The sequence below is a fragment of the Hydractinia symbiolongicarpus genome, chromosome 3, assembly GCF_029227915.1.
Source record: "Hydractinia symbiolongicarpus strain clone_291-10 chromosome 3, HSymV2.1, whole genome shotgun sequence".
Taxonomy (NCBI): Eukaryota; Metazoa; Cnidaria; class Hydrozoa; order Anthoathecata; family Hydractiniidae; genus Hydractinia; species Hydractinia symbiolongicarpus.
In genome coordinates, this window is record NC_079877.1 from 25,011,032 (window position 1) to 25,033,508 (window position 22,477).

Here is a 22,477-nt window from a genome sequence, read left to right on the forward strand (position 1 = left end):
TTCTTATGCTAAATAAATACAGTTAGGCAGCTACCAATTTTATTACTGTTATGAAAACTTATGCTGCAAAATAAAATCGCGATAAAGTTTTTTTCAAAATGCTGTTACGCTTATATACTCATGTGCGACATGGTTTGCCTGTACTAAGCTCTCAGTTCAGTGTTAACAATGGCTGTTTCCTGTGTTTCTGTTTGACAGAAGTTGCAATAAAGTTTTTTTCAAAATGCTGTTACGCCTATATACTCATGTGCGACATGGTTTGCCTGTACTAAGCGCTCAGTCCAGTATTAACAATGGCTGTTTCCTGTGTTTCTGTTTGACAGAAGTTGCAATAAAGTTTTTTTCAGAAAAGGCTATTACACCTATATGGATTTGTCACATTGTTTACCTGCACTAAGCACTCAGCTTGGAGTAACATTTCTTATGAACTTTCGCCGGGAATATTCTCCAAAAAATAAAATTCTGGTGTTCAACGCCGAGTAACACAGTTACTTGTGGCTTAATCCGGCGTTATAACAGTGTGTCATGTGTCATAATTAATTTGTTAACGTTTACTCATTTTTTTTTTTTTTTTTTTTTTTTGCTATGAGGGGGTAACAACGGCTTGTAAACTGTGCTAAAAAGGTATTAAGCAAAAAAACATGTGCAACACGGTTTACCTGTACTAAGTGCTCAGTCCAGTGTTAACGACGGGCTGTTTCCTGTGTTTTTGTTAAACCGAAGTTGCGATAAATTTTTTTTTGGAAAAAGGTACTATACCTACATGAATGCGCGACATTGTTTACCTATAATAAGGTAAGCAATGTCGCGCTGGCCGAGTAACGTCTATTTTTGAACTTTCACAAACATATCTATACCTATACTAAAGTGCACCACCTGAACGTGTTTCACAGTTTACGGTTCTTATTAATTATGCCACAGAGTTTTTAAATGCTGGGTAAAACTTTTACCCCGGCGTGCGACACCGACTAGTCTTTTATAAAATTTAGTAGTGAGAAAATATCGAGTTATTGATCTATCATGCTTAAAAATAGATAAATCAGTCATAAAACAGCTATTGTAGCACAAAATATGCTATATTTTTAGAACCACGTGTTGCTTTGAGTAAAAACGCAACGTTTTTTAGAGCTGAATAAGAGGTTCGCAACCATATGTTTTTTAACGAACAAAAATTTTGCTAAGGGAAGTATTCGACAAAATAAACTGGAGGGGTCAATTTTCGTATATATTTTTTTTTCTCCTTTTTGGTTTTTATAAAAATATTTTATGAAAACTCTACCGATGATTTATTTAGTTTTTAAAATATATATATTTGTTAGGGTTAATGTTGCGAGCAGAGGAGATATTTTGAATATTTGAATATACTGAGTATGTGTCTCAGGGGGTTACCGTATCCTTAAAGATCCACTTGCGATTGGATAAAACACTATCCAACCATTCTCCTCGGTTTTCTCGAATTTGGGTATCATTGTGTCTGCCAAAGTTCGACTACCGCCAAAAAAAGTCGTCATTGTCATAGAAACGTTGCAAGTCTAGAATTTTCGACACGACTAAATCAGTCTTTTTTTAACCATTAATAGTACTTTTTTTTTCCTTTTTTTCAGATTTGATACAAAAAAATTAACATCGTGTATATTTTTAACAACACCAAAAATATAAATGTATGCTGTGTTTTTATTTACGGCCAATCACATCGGTTCAAATCTTCACGGAAGATCAATCGAGCAGGGCAAAGAATACATCCAAAGTTGCGGCCAAACACACACTGTACGAATTGATTGCGGCTATTCGGATTAACAACATTCTTCGTAAAGCCAGCACCTTTTCCTGAACATAAATCCGGACCTAAGAAAAACGAATATATAAATCTGAATTTTATTTATTGCACTACTTTTTCAGAAGATTCTCCTTATTGTTACTCTCGTTATTGAGAACCCAGCGAAATGGGTTCTGGTGTATTATATAAGTATGGGACCTGAGCTGAATTAGTAGCAAGATTTCCATTACAAATATCAGTTTCCAAGAAGCTTCTTTTTTTAAATAGATCACACTCCTAGGTTTTTCTAGTCAGAGCTATCATGTTGCGATACACGTTTCTATCTATGCATGCTCGTGTATTTCTTTCGTAACTTATCTTTTCCGCAATATAGCTAACAGTAAACATACATGATGGACGAGTTGTTTGCTTCGGCTTATACGTCGTCATCACCGTGCACTTATCTAAAATGAAAGGGAAACAGTTATAGGATGTTAATCACCGTCAGGTTACGTTGTACGTTCCAGCTATAATACATGCATTCAATATTAAGTCTACAGCAAGGACCTTATTTATGAAGGCATTAGTCCAATATATGTGCCACAATAGAAATATTTTAAAAAGAGCAAACCCTTAGAAGAAAACCAGACATAAAATTACATCCGTACCGCCGAGATTATTGACGCAATGTTTACATCTGTCACTAAAGACGGTCATCGCTGGACACCTTTGACAAGAAGAGATTGCACCACTCATGCATGTAATGAAGTATCTTGGATTGGAGGGGTGGGCATGGTTACCCTTTCCGTACTTTCTGCATCTTCTCATGGCAACGATGTTGCCTGTACCTGTCACAAGAAAAAATCAACGTAAAATAGGTAGTTGACACTTTATTTTGAAAACAGAAGTGGAAGAGAACTTACATGTAATGATGTCAGTTGTCGTTTGAGGTGATGTCGTCACTGGAGTAGTTGTCGCCGTCACTGGAGTAGTTGTCGTAGTTTCTGGCGTAGTTGTCGTAACTAAAAATTAATAAAATATTATGTTAAATTGTTTAAAGTAAAATAATACGAAGTTTTGATGCCCTTAAATTCAACTTTAATGCTCCAAGAATCTTATGTTTCATTTTCTCAATTACTGGGTCGAGTTTAAAAAAATCATTGATGGAGACTTGTGCAGCTGACTTTATACTTGGTTATAACCACACGACTAAAAATTTTAGCAACACTGTTACTAGATGCTTTTTAATACAATGCAAAGGTAGTTGGAAACGTTAACATTAAATGAAATGCTGGTAAATTTCATTACATCGAGAATTTATTTCAAATGCAATGAATAAATCTTTTAAACCCTGTTCTTAAGAGTCATTACGTCTTTCTCTTCAAAAGATAATATGTAATGTATAGATACCACATCAACTGAATCAAATAGAGCAATTGAATTAACATGACCACGCTGTATTCTAATCCGATAAAGGACCTCATTATACCCCTATGTGGCAGGTTTGAATCCCATTAATACTTTAGCTAATCCGTATAAAAATTATTCAGAATCTTTGTCCAACAAGACGTTACTAGTAAAGCCTTCCTCTAGCAATAGACATTTTCTCAACCATATAACGCCCGTTATGATTGCATACAAAATGAACTTCTACCTGCTTGCTGTGTTCTGACCGTCAAAACATCTGACCATGGTCCTAGACCAGCAAGATTTTTCGCTCGAACTCTGAAACTGTATGCACGATTTGAAAGCAAGTTGTTAAATGTTTGTGAGAGCATGGTGACGGTTGGTGAAAATCTTGGGTGTAGCACTTCGTGTTGACTGGATGTGTTTGTGTTTTCAACGATGTAGGATGTGATTCTATCTGAAGGTACCCTAACCACATTCCATGTCACTTTTACAGATCGTGGGAATGTTGGTATGCCTTGTGCGAATGATGGTCTAGTTAACGGCGGAGCTTTAAATTAAAAGAAAATTGGACTAAACATATACAAAAGTATAACGGAGTCTTAATAATACAGAAATGTTGTTTTCACCTTTAGTGCGACCTAACTTTGCCTTAACACATAAAAGTTTGAATTCGAAAATAAATTTCATACAAAAATGTTTTAAACTTGTCCTTACCACAACCAGCAAATGATGTCTCGTCTGTTCCATCTGCACAGTCTGAAAGACCGTTACAGTTTCTGCCACTTGGTATACATTGCAAGTTCCTGCAAGTAAATTCTGTGTCTAAACAGGTTCCTAAACAAACGAAACAATGGAAGTAAAAGACAGTCTAAATTTGATTAAGTTGTAAGTAAGATCCGATTCGAATGTGAAATTGAAAATAAGATGATAAAAATGTATTTACTTCTACTTGAAGTTCGAAATATACCATCGGCAACATCTCCAGCAACCATGTCTTTGTTGAAAACAAAGATGTGGTAACTATAAGGTGTATTTCTTTTTAAGCCAGTTATCTCAGCATTTGTGTTGCTACTCAAGCTTGTATTTCTGCAAGTATTAGGTAGATTAAGTTCGCAGTATTGGACCACATATTTAAACGTAGAAAGATCCTCTCCTTGATTATCAAGAGGTGCAGACCAGGAGACTATTCTTGCAGTGTCTTCTTGATTCAACTTTGCTTCATTACTAATGTTTCCAACCTTTCCGAGACGTCCTACAAAAAAGATTATTTTTAATAACGAGGTATGCACCTGAAATCATTTAGCCATGGCAGTATTCTCATTTGTCATTATTTTTGTTTCTGCAACATGCTTCTACAGGCGAACACTATTTTGCTTGCTTTTTTAATTAGATTTCTTACTTAGGACTAGCAAATATATTAAGTTAAAACAAGTTAAAAACACTCCAAGCTAAATATACTTATGTTTCTTATGGAATACACGTATATATTGTTGTGTCAGATTAAGAAACAGTGATCCTAGTAGTGAAAAATAAAGGTTAGATCCATAGGCAGTCGGGTTAGTGATTCGGAATTTTAGCCATGTATATTTCTGCATCCAAGTTATGTCATTCTAAATAACCGTAAGTTACATTGTTGATGTTCTTGTACAAAATTATTTTTTACCACGCTTAATTTAGTTTATGCTGTAATAATTACCGGGCACATTTGAATCTTATTCATTACTTTATCCGTAGTGGACTACCAATCGCTAATCCTAATTGCAAAAAACGAAATTTTTAAACAGTTGGTTTCCTGGTCTTAAATTATACCAATTTTTTTCTGCATCCTATCTATATCAAACTAAATACACTGTAATTTATATTGTTAAACAACTTATCCAAATTAGTCTTTTACACACCTTATTTAAATTTCACTTTAATTACTCGATGGATTAAAATCTTATTGATATTTTAGTCACTTTGTGAAAACGCTATTTCGAAGTTTTATCAACGAATGCAATACAAGTAAATCGATTGTTTATGCTTTACGCAATCACTGAAGATTTTTCACGAACTTATTATACTCTTTGTGATTGTAAAAAGAAAAGCTCTTTTTTACCTGCTTGCTGTGTTCTGACTGTTAAAACATCTGACCATGGTCCTAGACCTGCAGGATTTTTTGCCCGAACTCTAAAACTGTATGCACGATTTGAAAGCAAGTTGTCAAATGTTTGTGAGAGCATGGTGACGGTTGGTGAAAATCTTGGGTGTAGCACTTCGTGTTGACTGGAAGTGTTTCTGTTTTCAACAATGTAGGATGTGATTCTATCTGAAGGTACCCTAATCACATTCCACGTCACTTTCACCGATTGTGGAGATGTTGCTACGCCTTCTGCAAATGATGGTCTGTTTAACGGTGGGGCTTAAATTTAAAAAAAATGGACTAAATATTCACAAAAGTATAGCGGAGTAAAAGTCTTACAGACTTTTACTCCGCTTCAAATAATATTTCAAATAATACAGAAATGTTGTTTTCGCCTTTAGTGCCACATGCCTTAACACATTTGCTTCCGAAAATAAATTCCAAACAAAATATCTTAAACTTGTCTTACCACAACCGGCAAATGATGTCTCGTCTGTTCCATCTGCACAGTCTGAAAGACCATTACAGTTTCTGCCACTTGGTATACATTGCAAGTTTTTGCAAGTAAATTCTGTAATTATACAGGTTCCTAAACAAACGAAATAATTGAAGTAATAGATGCCCTAAATTTGAATAAGACCAATAAATGATACCATTAGAATGTGGAATTGAAAAACCATGATGGCAAAAATATATTTACTGCTATTTGAAGTTCGAAATACACCATCTGCAACTTCACCAACCACCATGTTTTTGTCAAATACAAAAATGTGATAACTATAGAGGGTACTCTTTTTTAGACCAGTTATCTCAACATATGTTTTGTTATTTAGACTTGTATTTCTGCAAGTATCAAGTAGATTAAGTTCACAGTATTGGACCAGATATTTAAAAGTAAAAGGATCCTCTCCGTGGTTATCAACAGGTGCAGACCAGGAGACTATCCTAGCAGTATCTTCTTCCTGCAATTTTGCTTCAATTCTAATGTTTCCAACTTTTCCGAGACGGCCTACAAAAAAATTATTGTCATTTGTAATAACAAACTATCCAATTTCGGTCATTTAGTTATGACAGCATTTCTATTTGTCATTATTTTTTTCTCTAAATTGTTTCAAAGACCAAAAATTGTTATCCTTTTATGCTATTGACTAAAGTCTTCCCCTAGAACTTGTACAAGTACTTATAAAAAACAGGTTGAAAACCATCTAGGCTAAACATGGCTTCGTTTCTCACTAAGTATTAGTATATATTGCTGTAGTAGATAAACAAACGCTAAAACTAGTAGTAAAAAACGAAGATTAAACTTTTTAGCAGTTAGTGATTTTGAATTCTACCAATGTTTATTTCTGTATCCTTTTTATATCAAACTAAATATATAATAATGAATATAGTTGAAATTCTTGTTTAAAATTTATCTTTCACACCTTAAATTACTTGGTAGATTTGAGATTTACTGATATTTTAGTCACTCTCTAAAAGTGTTTTTCGGAAATTTTATGATCTGACAATGCGTTATTACTAAATCGGTTGTTTAGGCTTTACAGAGTCAGTGAAGATTTTTTGCGAACTTATTATACTCTATGTGATTGTAAACAAAATAGCCCTTTTTTACCTGCTTGCTGTGTTCTGATTGTTAAAACATCTGACCATGGTCCTAGACCAGCCAGATTTTTTGCCCGAACTCTGAAACTATATGTACGATTTGATAACAGGTTATTAAACGTTTTAGATAGCTCAGTAGTTGCTGGTGAATTGCGTGGATGTGACACTTCGTGTTGACTGGAAGTGTTTGTGTTTTCCACGATGTAGGATGTGATTCTATCTGAAAGTACCCTGATCACCTTCCATGTCACTTTTACAGATCGTGGAGATGGTGGTACGCCTTCTGTCAACGATGGTCTAGTTAGCGGTGGAGCTTAAAAGAAAAGAAAATTAGACTGAGTATACACAAAAGCATAACATAGGAAAAGTCCATAATTCCTTATTTCCAGTTTAGTTAACTTATTCATGCATCGCTTTCAATCAAAAAAAATTTTAGTTTGTTTCTTACCACAATTGGCAAATGTTGTCTCGTCTGTTCCATCTGCACAGTCTGAAATACTGTTACAGTTTCTGCCACTTGGTATACATTGTAAGTTTCTGCAGGTAAATTCTGTACTTAAACATGTTCCTAGACGAACGAAAGAATTGGACTAATACATGCTCTAAATTTGATTAAGCCGTAAAAAACAATCTGATTCCAATGTGAAATTGAAAAAAACACGATAATAAAAATTCATTTACTTCTACTTGAAGTTCGAAATACACCATCGGCAACTTCTCCGGCAACCATGTCTTTGTCGAAAACAAAGATGTGGTAACTATAAGGTGTATTTCTTTTTAAACCAGTTATCTCAGCATTTGTGTTGCTACTCAAACTTGTATTTCTGCAAGTATCAGGTAGATTAAGTTCGCAGTATTGGACCAGATATTTAAATGTGGAAGGATCCTCTCCGTTGTTGTCAACAGGTGCAGACCAGGAAACTATTCTAGCAGTGCTTTCTTGATTCAACTTTGCTTCATTTCTAATGTTTCCAACTTTCCCGAGAGGACCTTGCGAAAAATTGCTGTTATTAGTATTGACGAAAATATATACTTTTATATTATTCAGTATTTGGTAAAATCTCTTTAGAGATGAAAATTATTATCCTAAAACAACCTGTACCAAGAGCACATTTTATGAAATTAGAATGAATTTTAATAACCTTACAGTCAAGTGTAAGGGGTGTAGTAAAAATCAAGGATGTCTTAACGATAAAGAACAAGTTGTGTGAATGCACCGTTTTGATGCGAAAAAAGCGTAATTTAATAAAATGTAAAGCACAACTTTGAAATACTACAAAGAATCTTTTTTATATACAAAATAAAAAAAACAGTATAAACACCAATAAAAACTGTGCAAAAAAAATGTTTTAACCGAAAGACTGATAGATATATTTTAAAGCGAAGTTGCTTGACATCGAAATACTACATTCTTTAAGCTAGCATGCACAGCTTTACTCTTTCTTAATGTCAAAGTTGTAGTTTCACAATTTTTTTCACTGGCTTTCATACACATATTTAGTTTACACAAGTCATTGATGAACAGGGTAATCATGTAAATAACAATTATTGGTTTTGTTATTAAAAAGAAGCATTGAATTTTTAAACAGGTGATTTAGCTAACCTGAATGTTACCAATGTTTATCTTTGCAACGCGTAAAATATGAGACTTAATTCACTGCAATTTTCATTGTAAAAATTATAGGCTAACATAAAATCTTGCGCGCCGAGTTTTTATTTCAGTTATGGCGTACATTTGAGTCCTACTCATACTTTAGCAACACCTTAAAGCTCTTTATACATTAAGATTACCCTCCATTAAAGGCCTAGTAGTGTATAATTTTACCTAGATTTCCTCTTTCAACAAAAGTTTGGTCAACTTTATTATGCTTTAAGTAGGCGAATAAACATCTTACCTGCGTTTGGCGTCCTTACAGATAAAACATCAGAAAATGGTCCCAATCCCACAGGATTTTTAGCGCGAACCCTGAAGCTGTGTACATTATTTGGCGACAAGTTATCGAATGTTTGGGAGAGCATAGTAATTGATGGCACATTGAAAGGGTGTGGTACTTCGTGTTGACTAGAAGTGTTTGTATTCTCAACGATGTAGGATGTGATTCTATCTGAAGGTACCCTAATCACGTTCCATGTCACTTTTACAGATCGTGGAGATGTTGCAACGCCTTCTGCAAATGATGGTCTATTTAACGGTGGAGCTTTAAAAATGAAGAATACATTCTACAGTAATTAAAAATCCTGATAAAAAGAAATTCTGCATAAAAAAATTCTTTAACACCTTTCTCTTATATAGCATTGACGATAAATTTGTCCGAAAGGGTTATGCGTTACGTAAATAAAAAATACTAAACAAGTGAATTTTTGCCTAAATGAGAAAAAAGTGTAACTTTCTGAACAATTAAAACATTCACGCTCAAAACATTGTACACAAACTGTATACGAATACAAATAATTCTTGGTTCATTTAAAAACTGAGATAAATTATTCTTGTATGGTACTTACTACAACCGGCAAATGTTGTCTCGTCTGTTCCATCTACACAGTCCAAAAGACCGTTACAGTTTCTGCCACTTGGTATACATTGCAAGTTTCTACAAGTAAATTCTGTGTCCAAACATGTATCTAGACAAAGGAAGTAATTGAAGTAACTGATACACTAAATTTGATTGGGCCATTAAAAGATGCAATAAGTGGGAGATTTATAAAAACACGATAATAAAAATATGTTTACTTGTATCTGAAGTTCGAAATACACCATCGGCAACTTCTCCGGCAACCATGTCTTTGTCGAAAACAAAGATGTGGTAACTATAAAGTGTATTTCTTTTTAAGCCAGTTATCTCAGCATTTGTGTTGCTACTCAAACTTGTATTTCTGCAAGTATTAGGTAGATTAAGTTCGCAGTATTGGACCAGATATTTAAAGGTAGAAGGATCTTCTCCATTGTTGTCAACAGGTGCAGACCAAGAAACTATTCTAGCAGTGCTTTCGTGATGCAGCTTTGCTTCATTTCTAACGTTCCCAACCTTTCCAAGACGGGCTGAAGAAGGGAAGTATAGTTTTTTTTAGTAAATAAACATTTATATTTTTCTTCCGAATTGAAACTGGAATGTAAGTTTCTCTTTTTTTGAAATGACAATTACAGCAACTTTGCACATAAACTGCAATCCGAAAATAGCAGTTAAACGGGTATTTGTAACACAGTTTACTTCATCAATAAAAAAATGCCAGGCCGGGTTAGCGAGTTACCTATCACGCGATAGGACAATAACTTAGATCTTTCTGTTTTCGAATGTAGGTTAGAAACTCGTTTCATATTAAGAAAACGCAAAGTAATAAATTCAATTAAACGATTCCAATATGGTGTAACGCGTTGTCTAGTAACTTTCAAAATGAGTTTTTAAACTTCTAAGATTACACGTGCACGCGATTAATCGTTTTACTTGTAGGAAGTTTCAGTTTGAAATTCGATTGGAATCAGTAGTAGTTCATTTTAATATTGGTCTATTTTTTTTAAAACTTGCTAAAACAGCCTACAGAACTTGCTGGTAGAATGACTGCTTTGTTTTGTTTCTTACCTAAACCATTGTAAGAGTAGTTCTAGATTAGGTCAAACGCTTTCTATCAACATCAATAAAACATACCTTTCGTAGTTATAGCCACCACAGTGGGTGACCAAGGACCTGGACCAGTTGGATTAACTGCACGTATCCTAAATCCATACCATACCCTGGGCTGCAGGTTCATAAACGTTGTGAAAAGGTCTGGATTTCCCAAACTAGGATTATCTGTTGCAATTGTTTTAACTTCCCGAGTATTAATGTTCTCCACTTTATAGCTACTCACTTGGTTTTGTGGTGCTAGACGTTTCCATTGCAATGTCACTGTAGATGGTGTTGCATTGACAACTTTCAAAGTTGTGACAGCTGCAGGTATAGCTAAAATAAAATGGCGATGCAGCTAGTCTATATAAGCGTCATTAGAACCATTAGAATGTTCTTTTCATAACTCTTTGCTTGTCATTTGGATGAGAAAACGTTTTCAATTTTTACTATATGTGAGAAATATTAATCATTTGTGAAAAAACTAATGAGGTAACTTTTTACTCCTTATTTCATTTTATTTCTTACCACAGCCAGCAGCTGCTTTCTCGTCAGAACCATCAGAGCAGTCATTAACACCATTACATAATGTGGACCTTGGTACACAAAAGGGCGACGAAGTGCCACAAGCAAAATGCGATGGCAGGCATGAATCTGAAAGAAAGAAGTAGTTATAATATTTCCTTAATAAAAAGTTCCAGAGGCAATTAAAAATAACATTGTGTGCAAAGTACATTACCTCTACTTTCAGTCTTGAAGAAACCCAATCTTCTTTCAGGCCCTGGGAGTCCACGTGAACCGTAAACAAAGATTTCGTAGCTATAAAACGCATTTTTGTCGAGACCATCTATGCTGATGTTGGTGGACGAAATTCTAGCGGTTTCTTTGCATACTATTGTGTTTAAAATGCAATACTTTACAGAGTAGGTCAGTTCATCTAATTTGTTGTTGTTCAAGTTGGTGGGCGGCGACCATGACATTGTAACGGCTGAGGATTCAAAGTTTGGGACAGAATGGATTGAAACAGTGTTTGGCACAATTCCAGGTGGCCCAGCAATGGCTAAAAGCAACAGACGACGCATTATAAGATCACATATTTTTGAACAATTGTTTCTGCATTGGATTCGCAATCACGAATTCAGGTTAAAAGCCTAATTCAGTGCATTTAAAATCTATGTTTTTGGAAATTGACTGTGCATTGACAAAGAAGAGTAAAACAATGTTATTATATAGATATACCTAAGAGAAAAATGTAACGTTAATGTCAAATTGGGCAATGAGCCAGCAGGTAAAATTGAATCTCACAATAATATAATTTACTTGATCAAATAAGCTCCCTTTATTGGCCTCCAGGAATACTATAGTGGGAAGAAAGGTGAATCTTCTATTTGCGGGAGAATAGGTGGACGTACTCTGAAATTCATAGGTTTGCTCACGAATTTGTTGGTTATAAGTTTAACTATTTTGTAACATTGATGTGTCAATATTGCCTAAATACGAGGACTAATCTGCCAATGTTCATTTTGCGTCCTAAACGTTTACTTGTGAGGACAAGTCACTTGGAGACAGTTTCTATTATGCGCATCTTTTAAGCAAATTATAAATTTCAATTGATAAATTGAAAAATTTCAATAATATAAAATATATAGAGAACTACAAAAATATTGTTTAAAAACATTTAATGATAAAAGAGAAGCTTAATTTTTGTAAACAATATAGAGTGCAAACTTACGAGGGGTAGTCGTCTCTTGGATTGTTGTGGTGTAGGGTGTGGTACCAGGGGTTCCTGTATGGAGTAACACGGACAAGATTAATATATGCATTAAGTATGCTTACATAATATTATAAAAATAATAATACCTCTGCTTTCCGCCTTAAAAACCCCTACTCTCCCTGGTCCTGCAACACCAAGCGCACCATAAGCAAAAATCTCGTAGCTGTAAAATACATTTGTGCGTAGATTGTCTAATATAGCACTGGTATTGGGAGTCCTAGAAGTTTCGTTACATATAGTGGTGTTCTGGAAACAATATTTCACGGAGTATCTCAGTTCTTCTACTTTATTGCCATTTAACATGGTTGGTGGAGACCATGACAACTGGACATTGGCTCTATCGGAGGATATATCAAAACTAAGCGAGACATTATCTGGCACCATTCCTGGCAAGAGATCGCTTGCTACAACAATGGAAACAAGATTATTTTAAATAAACAGCAAAAGACTAGTAAAATCGTACAACTTATAATTGAAAAAAAATTACCTGTCGATGGTAAAGAGTAAGGCATGTGGAGGATTAAAAGAGGAGATTACTGCTTTTTTTATATCGAGTGTTTTCTTAGCCTAGCTACTGTCTGTAACTTACCGGGGGTTGTCATAGTTGAAGTAACTGTTGTCATTTGTCTAGATGTTGTTGCAGTAGCGACTGTTGTTGAAAGAAATCCTAAGAATGTGAAAGAATGACTATTAAAAAAAATTAAGAAAACACATTAACTTAGTATAAAAAACGTTCCTTACCTTGGCCAGGTGTTGTAAAAACTACCATAACCGGTGTCCCTTCCACACCATTTAAAACACCGGACACGTTTAGTTTATACTGGGTGTTAGGATCTAAGCCAGTTAAAACGTACATACTAACACTGGGGGACACAGACGCATTTATCTGTGAGCCATTGCTAGAAATTCCAACAATTTTCCAGGATGAAACTTTATCTCCATATGCACTCCAGTTCACCACAGCTGAACGTGGTGTAATTGCATCAACAGATACTGAAACAGGGGGCTTGGGTCCAGCTAAAATACAATACATGTGTTACGTTTGTTATCTGACAACAACAATGTAGCATTGACAAGGTTATAAATTTACGACCTTAAACTACGACCTTAAACTTATGATAACGTTGACAAAGTTCAGAAGTGTGCCTTCCTTGCGTCCTGTTTGATACAGGCTAACAGGTTACTACACATATGGCTAAGACACACATTGATTGCAATGATTTTGGTTTGTCATGACAACTTACTCGTCTTAGTTGTATTTTAAAAACTGCGTTCATAAAACATTTTTCCCAATTCTACCGAAATTCATTTCCATACGTATAATAACAGAACATGGTTTTAATACAAGGGGCGAAGTGAGGTTTTCAATTATTTTCTGATATCGGGCACTGTTAAGAAACATAAAGATGGTTTACTAAAACATATTTCAGTATACCTGTCGCAAAAAAGAAATCCTCAGACCAGCTGCCTTGAATGTTTCCATCCACCAATCTAATACGCACTCGATAGGGTGATCCAGAAATCAAACCACTCACAGCTGCACTTCGAGTGTTGGCACTTACTGTGTTGATAATTGTTTGGTTGGGATTGCCAAATGGTTGTACTTCAATCTCAAAATGAGCGTTGTCTGGAGATGGGACATTATCAGCTGACCAACTAATGATGGCTGCACTTGGTAGTATGCTTTGTAGTAATACGTTAGACACAGTTGAGACTAAACCAGGATAATAACAATAATTGAGTTATTTACATGTTATTCTGCATAAATTTAGGAAATCTGTGTTAAATATTTTAGGGACTATTTAGGGAATCTAACTACTTTCTATTATAGCCCCTCATATAGCAACAACTGGGCTAATTATTAACTTGTTCAGAAAAAGGGAGTTGATCCACATCAAGATGTGTAAAACATAAAACGCAAAATTCTAGCGTATAAGTTATAACAAAGAAATAACAGTTAATTTCTCACCTTGATTTGGTGTTGTATTGGGCGTTGTATCGGGCGCTGTACTAGGCGTGGTGCTAAACGTTGTCCTTGGCGTTGTACTGGGCGTTGTCCTTGTTGTAGTAGTTGTAGTAGTAGTAGTAGTTGCACCGATTACTAATTTACAAAGAAACTAAACGTTTAAACAAAAAACTGGAACAAATTTTACACCTTAGAAATATACTGCTATAAATCTTTCGATGTTGCATTAAGCATATCAAATTCAAAATAAATTTAACGCAGTCATATCATTAAGAAATATGTCACTTACTTTTAAAGAAACTTGGAAGAGACCAGGCCCCTCTTCCATCAGAACTGATAACATACTTTACTCTAACTCTATATTCGCCAGTAGTTGGAAGATTAGTAACAAAAATAAAATTTTTTGTGGTCCTCAAAATCAACGTTTCGTTAGGATTATTAACCGGCGTGAGTTCCACATCAAATCGTAAAGGAGGAAATTGAGGGTTGATATTGTATCTCCAAAAAATTGTTGCACTTTCATGGGAAACATTCACACCTATGTGTGGAACTAAAAAGAAACATTAACTTAAGTCATTATAGTACATAAATTAAAAATAATTTCTTTGCCTAATAGAAACACATTACCAATTAAGATCTTTTGGCTAACCCAACGACTTTGTCACATTAAGAATTTATCTGAGTCGCCCACTTTTCCAAAAAACATATTCGTCGTAATTTACAAATATTAATAAAATAAACAAGAAGTTTTATACAAAGACCAAACAGAACTTGTTGCAGGACACAGAAGGCATTATAACTTAAAATAATTAAAACACATGCTTCTCTATTGGAGCAAAATGTCGTGTAACTATTGTTAAAGTGTCACTTAAAATGCCTGTTCCTTGGCTTTTTACATGACACTAACAAATGCCAGCAAGATACGTCAATGAAACACATACTTGGAATAATAGGTTTTGGAGTCGTAGTGTCAGTTGTTGTAATTCCGATAGTTGAAGGAGAAGATGTCACTGAACAAAATATGAAGTATACCAAAGTTATAACAAATGTTAAAGAAACATGGTAATGAGTACAGAAGCTATTTTCATCAAAACATTTTTTTTAATTCCAAGATGATCTATTTACAGGAGCAGTTATAATAAATTAAATTAAGTAAAAAAAATACCTGGGGGCAGAGTTCTAACGGTAACAATATCAGACCATGGTCCCAAACCTGCTGGATTCTTTGCTCGTACTCTGACATCGTACTCTGCACCGGGTAATAAATTGCTAAACATATGCGACAACATGCGGGTCGAAGGATTCAACACAGGCGCAAGAAGCTCTGCTTGCACGCTTGTGTTTACAATTTCAACAATGTAAGATCTGATTCTTTCAGAAGGATCATTAATAACATTCCAAGTAACTTTGATCTCCGTTGGAGAAATTGCATTTCCACTAACCACTGTAGGTCTTTGGAAGGGCGGTACTTAAAGCAGAAAATTTATTATACGTTAGGCAAGGATCTAGTTAACTAATATACAAGTTCAAACAACTACTCTATAAAAACAATAAGAATTCTACAAAATCAAGAAAGTAAAAAGCATTCCCATCGCAAATGTTACATAGCTTTCATCAGATTCAAGAAACAACAAATGATGTCACATACAACAGCCAGCTGTGACACCTTCGTCTGATCCATCTACACAATCAGATATCCCATTGCATTTTCGATTGTTTGAAACACATTGCGGATTTCCACAAGTAAATTCTGTACTTCTACATGTGTCTAAAACATTAAATGATCACAAATACAAAGCAACAATCGCCTTACATACAAGTATTACCATACATACTAAAATCTTCCTACCTCTGTTAGCAGTTACGTATATACCGTCACGTGCTGCGCCGGCAACGTTGTTTTCGTCAAATACAAAAACTTTGTATTGGTAGAGGTTGCTTCGTTTCAAACCTGATATTGCAACAGAGGTGGAAGAACCAAGTGTTGTGTTCATACATGTTTCTACCCTATTTAGTTCGCAATATTCCACTAAGTAATTAAACAGTTTAGGATCTTGACCATGGTGTAGAGTGGGGGGAGACCAAACTATTACCACAGCTGTGCTTTCTTCGAATTCCTTCCCTACTACACTTACGTTAGATACTGCTCCAAGACGAGGAACTAAAGTAAAAATAAAACTTCCGCACAAGCCCATCCTCCAAAAAAAACAAGGCATAAACTCGTTACGCCAAAAAAACAACAGAAATGACAAAACTCTAAAAAATACAGAAATTTACGAATAATCAGGACATACAATATACTCACATGGTGTTGTGGTATTGTTAATTGGTGTAGGTATTACTGTAACATTATTTGCTCTTGTAGTTGACGGACTAACAGTGGTCGATTCTGTTGTGTTAAGGACACCTGGTAGTGTGTATTAAAGAAAAAAATATAGATTAAATATTGGTAATTTTTTAATTCAACAACAGGTTAATTGCGAAAATTGCGTAAAGAAGCAATAAACCTGTAGGTGTATGGAATGTTATTGTTCCAGCTGTACTTTCAATGCCATTCAACACAGCAAATACTTCAACATTATAAGTGGTATTCGGTTCTAAGCCAGTTAAAGTGAAAGATGTAACAGCTGGACCAACATTTACAACTGTAGTTCTACCATCATCTGATTTAGTGATTATTTTCCAAGAGCTTACTTTGTCACCAAACAGTACCCAACTTATCATGGCAGCAGTTGATGTTGATGAACTGGCAGAGACAGATATAGGTGGCTTTGGTCCAGCTAAAAAGTATTTATTGGGGGTAAGTTAACCATTAAAAGCTTGTCAAGTGCTTTCATATAGGAAAAAAAGAGGAAAAAAATCGCAAAGATAAATTATCTGATAAGTCATTTCCAATATTTTATCGAAGATTTATTTTTACAAATTGACTTTTCCTGAAGTTTTTGCACAGTCAGGTTTTCGCGAATATAGGTAAAATTCAGGAAGATTAATCAACTTAAGGTACAAACCTGTTGCAAAGAAAACTTTTTCCGACCAATTTCCCGTCTGGTTTCTGCTTATTAAACGTACTCGAGCAGCATAAGGTGAACCCGAAATTAAATTGGAAAGATTAAAAGATCGAACCAAAGCATTAGATGTGATAAATCGTTGTGTTAAATTTTTGTTGTCAAATGGATGGACTTGTATTTCAAAATAAGAAAGATCGGGAGATATGACTCCCTTATATGACCAACGAAGTTCTCCACCACTGTTTGATGTGTTGTTGACTACCAAGCGTTTGGGTACATGAACTGAAACACAGTAAAAATCAATGGGTCTGCGAAACAAAAAATAAAATTATTAATATTTGTTACTATTTTTATCTTTTTCAAGGCCCAATATAAAGTCATCATATAAACGTAAAACGACTAATAAACAAAAACCTTGGAATATAATACTTTCTTATGACTTGGAAGTTTTTATTAAGAGTATTTCAAAGAAAAACAATTGCTCTATATTTTCCCTAAGTCATGTCAAAATATTTGTACTGTCCTGAAGCTGACTAAAAATGACGAAAAGCCACCGAATTTTAACTGTCTAGGTGAGGTTAAAACTGGCCTAAAGTGTTATTTACTATCTTCGGATAAGGCGTTTTCAACGATTTATTTCGAAACATTTGCTCGCTTATAATATATAAATAAATATATAATTAAAAAATAGTAAATATATAAATATATAAATTAACAAAAATAGGTCGAAAACAATTTTTTTAGTAATTCTTACTTCTGTATGACGTTGTGGTAAATGGGCGTGGTGTGGTGAAATTTTGAACTGAACTATTTCCTATAAAATAATTTGTAAATATGTAACGCTTTGTACTAAACACAACCCTTAAAACAAACGATATATGCAATGTATACGGCCTTTTTGGAGGCTTCGATGCAAGTAGCCCTACAGTGACTATTCTCATGCTTTCCAAGTGCTTACAACAATTTTATACTGTAGTAAAAAGCGTCAGAAAACCACGTTGCCTTTTGCTTGCATATTTTGTCACGATTACATGCGCGCGACAGAATATATTAGTCATTTTACATGCAAGTAATATAGACTTATCTTTATATATGTCTTTAAATTTAAAATAGTAACAGCCTTTACCTGACATATAACCAAAAAATCTTGACCATGCGCCGACTTGATCTCCAAGATCAACTGACCTGATCCTAAACTGGTATTCTCTTCCAGGGATCAAATTTCCAACAGTATGGGTTCGCATTTTATTATTAACAAATGTTCCAGATGTGCTGATGGAAGAGACATTGGAAGAACCTGATTCTTTATATTCTATGTCAAATGACTTTACATCGCTACGATAAGTAAATTGTGGCCCTAACTGGGCTACTTTGGATTGCGCCAAAGGTAGTTCCCATGATAACATGGCTTCTTCAGCAAGGGGAGATGTAAGACTGAGTTTGGTTATGGCAGGTGGAGCATCTGAAATAAGTAAAGTTAGATTAAAACTAAAAGCAATTGTAGTTTTAGAAAAATAGCTCGTAATAAAAACACAAACATACAAAGTTTGGGAGCATACCTGCTTGGACAAGAGAAAATTTCGCTGACCTAATACCAGCCAGATTCATGACAGTGTATTCAAAGTCATCTTCAAAACGTGTAGTTGGATTAGTAATATCTATTGCATGTGTTAAAGCACCAAAAGGATCTAGATATTGTGTCACTTTAACATTTGAATGTGTAAGAGGTGTTATAGATCGACTTCCTTGTTTCCATAATATTTTTAAATTTCCATTGTGCTTTGGAGGTCTTGCAGACACTCGTAGAAATTTTCTTGAAGGGTAAAAAATTCGATTTTGTGGCTTTAGTTGGAAATCATGATCCAGCCCTACAAAGATAATGCAGAATTTTTTCAACAATAAGGTTGCTACCAGCTAAGGTTAAGTATTACAAATATTCCTCTAGAGATCTTTAAAATCTGGCAAAATGGTTTGTCTCATTCATTCTAATTTTTCGCGCATAAAATGTTTCAGGGGAGGGTATAAACAAATCAAAGCTTCTTTGATGAAACTCGACAGAAATTACAGAGATGCTTCTCTTTCTTGGACCACACTTAGAAGGGAAGTTGCCCTTATAATTGTCAAAATAAGATTTCAAAATGTTTTCAATGGAATTACAAGTAACCAAGTTTTAGCCACATTGAAGCAGTATTTTAGGGGCTAATATAAAGAAAGTAAGTATATAGTTGAATCTCACCCTATTTGGTATGAGGGGGGGGGGGAGCATAAAGTTCACGCGACATTTTCAAAGTCTTATAACTTTTTAATGACTGGATGAAATTCTTAAAATTTTGTGACTTTTCCTAACTTTTATTGGACTTTTGAAAAATAAGATAAAGAATGTCCGAAAATTGTCTTGTCAACGCAACTTTGTCCTTTATTGACAGGTGGTCATATCAACTTTTGCTGTAGTGCTTAAAATAAATGTTTTCTTAACTAACCAATTGTATGAATATGTGATTGTGTATATGATATTGACAAAAAGTCATGATACAATATTGACATGCATACCGCGTAATTTGCAGACTGGAGTATTGGTAATTTACAGACCGGAATATTTGTATTTTTCAGACCAAGTGTTTGATAAATCCCAGACCGTGATTTATTGTAGAGAATTCTTTTTTTCACAAGTTAAATCAAGTTTTTCTTGTGTGAAGTAAATAAGTGTAGAAAAGTATGAAAATATCAAGAAAAATGAATTCATTCAGGAAACAGTAAATTATACGCAATTATATGTAATTACTGTTACAAGATTTGAATTCTGATCGATCTCCATTTTCTCCCTAGAGAGACCCTTTGTCTTCATAACACGTGCAAATGTTCCTAGTAATATCTTACATTCTTATATTCGTTTTTTTAATGGATATTACTGTAAATAATTTAAAAAAGATAAAAATTTAAGAGAATTTCCAATAAAGAGATATTTTCTTGGAGTATTGTCTAATTATGAGGTCATCACTGCCTGTGATGACATGTCAACCCAAATATTTTGTTACTAATCAAATCACAACATATTGATGCTTCTTTGTGCCAAGTTTCGTAACTTAAAACCAGACAGAACTAAAGTTACATCCCGCGGGCACTTTATGCTCCCCCCCTCCGACCCCCATACTTACAAGGGTCACAAAAACCCGTACCAAATAGTGTTAAGGAATTGATTCGAGCGGAAAAATGACTCAATACTGAATACTAAACAAAATATTTGTTGATTTACGTTGCTGTCATTATTTAACTTGTTCGCGGTTATTATAACCCAATCGGGCTTTACTAACCCCTTATGACCTACAAAAAGTTGCATAACACACTTACATTCCACCAATACCTCTCCTGTGGTACTAACAGCTGTTCCAAGCCTATTAGTCGCTTTACACCTGTAGTATAAAACATCATCTACATAACGTTGTACGTTCTTGATAACTAATAACCCAATTGATCCTCCATTGATGCTCATGTACTTTGTATCATTTTGTAAGATTATACTACCATTTCTAAACCAGCTGTAAGTCGGTAATGGTTCTGCTTGCACGCCACAAGATAACGTCACATCAACACCTTCACTTACTCGTGTGTGTGCAGGGTTGACAAGTATGATAGGTGCAAGTTCAGTCACTGTTCTTAAAACAAACGGTTGACTCCAAGATCCAATTTGATTTTTCTTATCAGTAGCTCTCATCTGAATACTATAATTTTCCCCTCTTAGTAACCCAACAAACTCATACTGTAAGATTTGAGTGGTAAAACTTTCGGCTTCTTCTAGATTAAATGTTCTAGTTTCGTTATTGGATACACGAGTAAGGGTAAAATCATAAAACAGCAAATCATTGCGCAAATAATCCCATTCAATTACAACTCCATTTAATCTGTGTTCTTTAACACGTACATTCATTGCCGCTTTAGGTGGACCTAAAATTTATTACAGTATTCATATATTCAAACTTGCGCACACACCTATGCCACTTAAGGTATCATTTTTATTAAAATTTTTAGTTCTAGTACTACGAAAGAGTAAAATTGCTGAAATTAGTACAACTTCAGCGAAAAAACCATGGTTGAGGGGTGTCATAATTAGGAATTTTTAAAATTAGGGAATTCTCCAAGTACGTGCTTAAAAATTGATTTCTAACGGATTTAAAACTACTAGACTTTTAATTACAGCATAGAGTAAATAAGAAACAAATCGAAAATTAAACAAAAAAATAAATGTTAAATTGATTAATTTTAGCACTTTATTATTGGAAAGTCCCAAAAATTGCCTGACGTGAAGTCATGCTGAGATATTTCAGCAAGTTTTTTCGCCAATCAACTATTTTAATTTTTTATGCGAATAATTATTTTTACGAATCTACGAATACTTTTTCTGCAACTTTAGTTTATTTCAGGCTCATTTATTGAGATAAGGCAGCCTTTAATTGTACTTGGTGATATCGCGGAAGCTCTGGCGATTATTTTTATCAACTATAAAAAAGCAAACTTCTCAAGAAAAACAAGAAGTTCATGCTGAATAACTTTAGGAATAAGTTATTTTTAGTAATATTCAAAAAAATCATTTTTCTGAATTGACCTTTTCAGCAATTCGCGAAAATTTACAAAACTAAACACAATAAATGAAAAAATAAAAGTGCAGTGACATGAAACATAAAAAAGGCAGAACAAGAAAATTAAAAATATATAAGGGTAAGCGCATAAAAAGCTGCAAAAAATTAACTGAGGATGATCCTTAATCTTATTAACAACCACAATATTTACTTACCATAAAGGAAAACATTAAAATAAGCAGTTCTTGTTCCTAGTTTATGCTTTGCTTGACAACCCCACCTTCCAACATCATATTTGGTAGCATTCTGAAGTAACAGTTGATAAAATGGAGACCCTACACGAGATATCAGCCTGATTTGTACTCTTGGATCATTCGTGGTAACAGGTAATAGACTTGAACCATTAATATAAGTTATAGTTGCTGGCGGTGAAGACTTTGGTGGTTGACAGTTTGCCCAAGCCAATCTTGAACCGTCGATATCGTAAAAGAATGTATCTCGAGGTGAATATAGGAATTTTTCTTCAAACACTAAAAAACATATCACATAATAACAGACGACAATGTAAGGTAAACAAAGTAAAAAAATATTAAACCATATCACTTTGAAAATGGAAACAAATGTTTTATTTCTGTAACAAACAAATTGATTAATTGAGCAGTA

General features: G+C 34.3%; 1 protein-coding gene across 1 annotated transcript; it reads right to left on the bottom strand.

The window, feature by feature from the left end:
• Positions 1-1,304: 1,304 nt before the first annotated feature.
• Positions 1,305-22,161, bottom strand: LOC130636425 (phosphatidylinositol phosphatase PTPRQ-like). The gene is made up of 38 exons (XM_057446147.1): positions 22,030-22,161; positions 20,589-21,182; positions 18,800-19,108; positions 18,367-18,702; positions 17,995-18,054; positions 17,241-17,522; positions 16,740-17,012; positions 16,538-16,639; positions 16,082-16,393; positions 15,881-16,000; positions 15,398-15,700; positions 15,174-15,242; positions 14,522-14,782; positions 14,236-14,367; positions 13,702-13,980; positions 13,008-13,283; positions 12,856-12,933; positions 12,353-12,670; positions 12,225-12,278; positions 11,232-11,552; positions 11,021-11,146; positions 10,535-10,828; positions 9,622-9,930; positions 9,393-9,512; positions 8,786-9,088; positions 7,572-7,880; positions 7,339-7,458; positions 6,901-7,203; positions 5,989-6,297; positions 5,758-5,877; positions 5,265-5,567; positions 4,110-4,418; positions 3,881-4,000; positions 3,411-3,713; positions 2,680-2,778; positions 2,425-2,604; positions 2,167-2,220; positions 1,305-1,845 (listed from the first exon to the last, which is right to left on the bottom strand). Exons 2-38 carry the CDS (start codon positions 21,163-21,165, stop codon positions 1,679-1,681), a joined length of 8,310 nt encoding a protein of 2,769 aa, XP_057302130.1. The 5' UTR covers positions 21,166-21,182; positions 22,030-22,161; the 3' UTR covers positions 1,305-1,678.
• Positions 22,162-22,477: the final 316 nt, after the last annotated feature.

Bases quoted from the DNA above. Each gene is read 5' to 3' on its own strand.
- LOC130636425 (XM_057446147.1), bottom strand. From the start codon at position 21,165: ATGAATGTACGTGTTAAAGAACACAGATTAAATGGAGTTGTAATTGAA. The intron at 11,147-11,231 runs GTAATGTACTTT...TCTTTCTTTCAG, and splicing joins CTTCAAGACTGAAAGTAGAG to ATTCATGCCTGCCATCGCAT. The intron at 7,881-8,785 runs GTAAGATGTTTA...ATTTTTCGCAAG, and splicing joins TGTAAGGACGCCAAACGCAG to GTCCTCTCGGGAAAGTTGGA.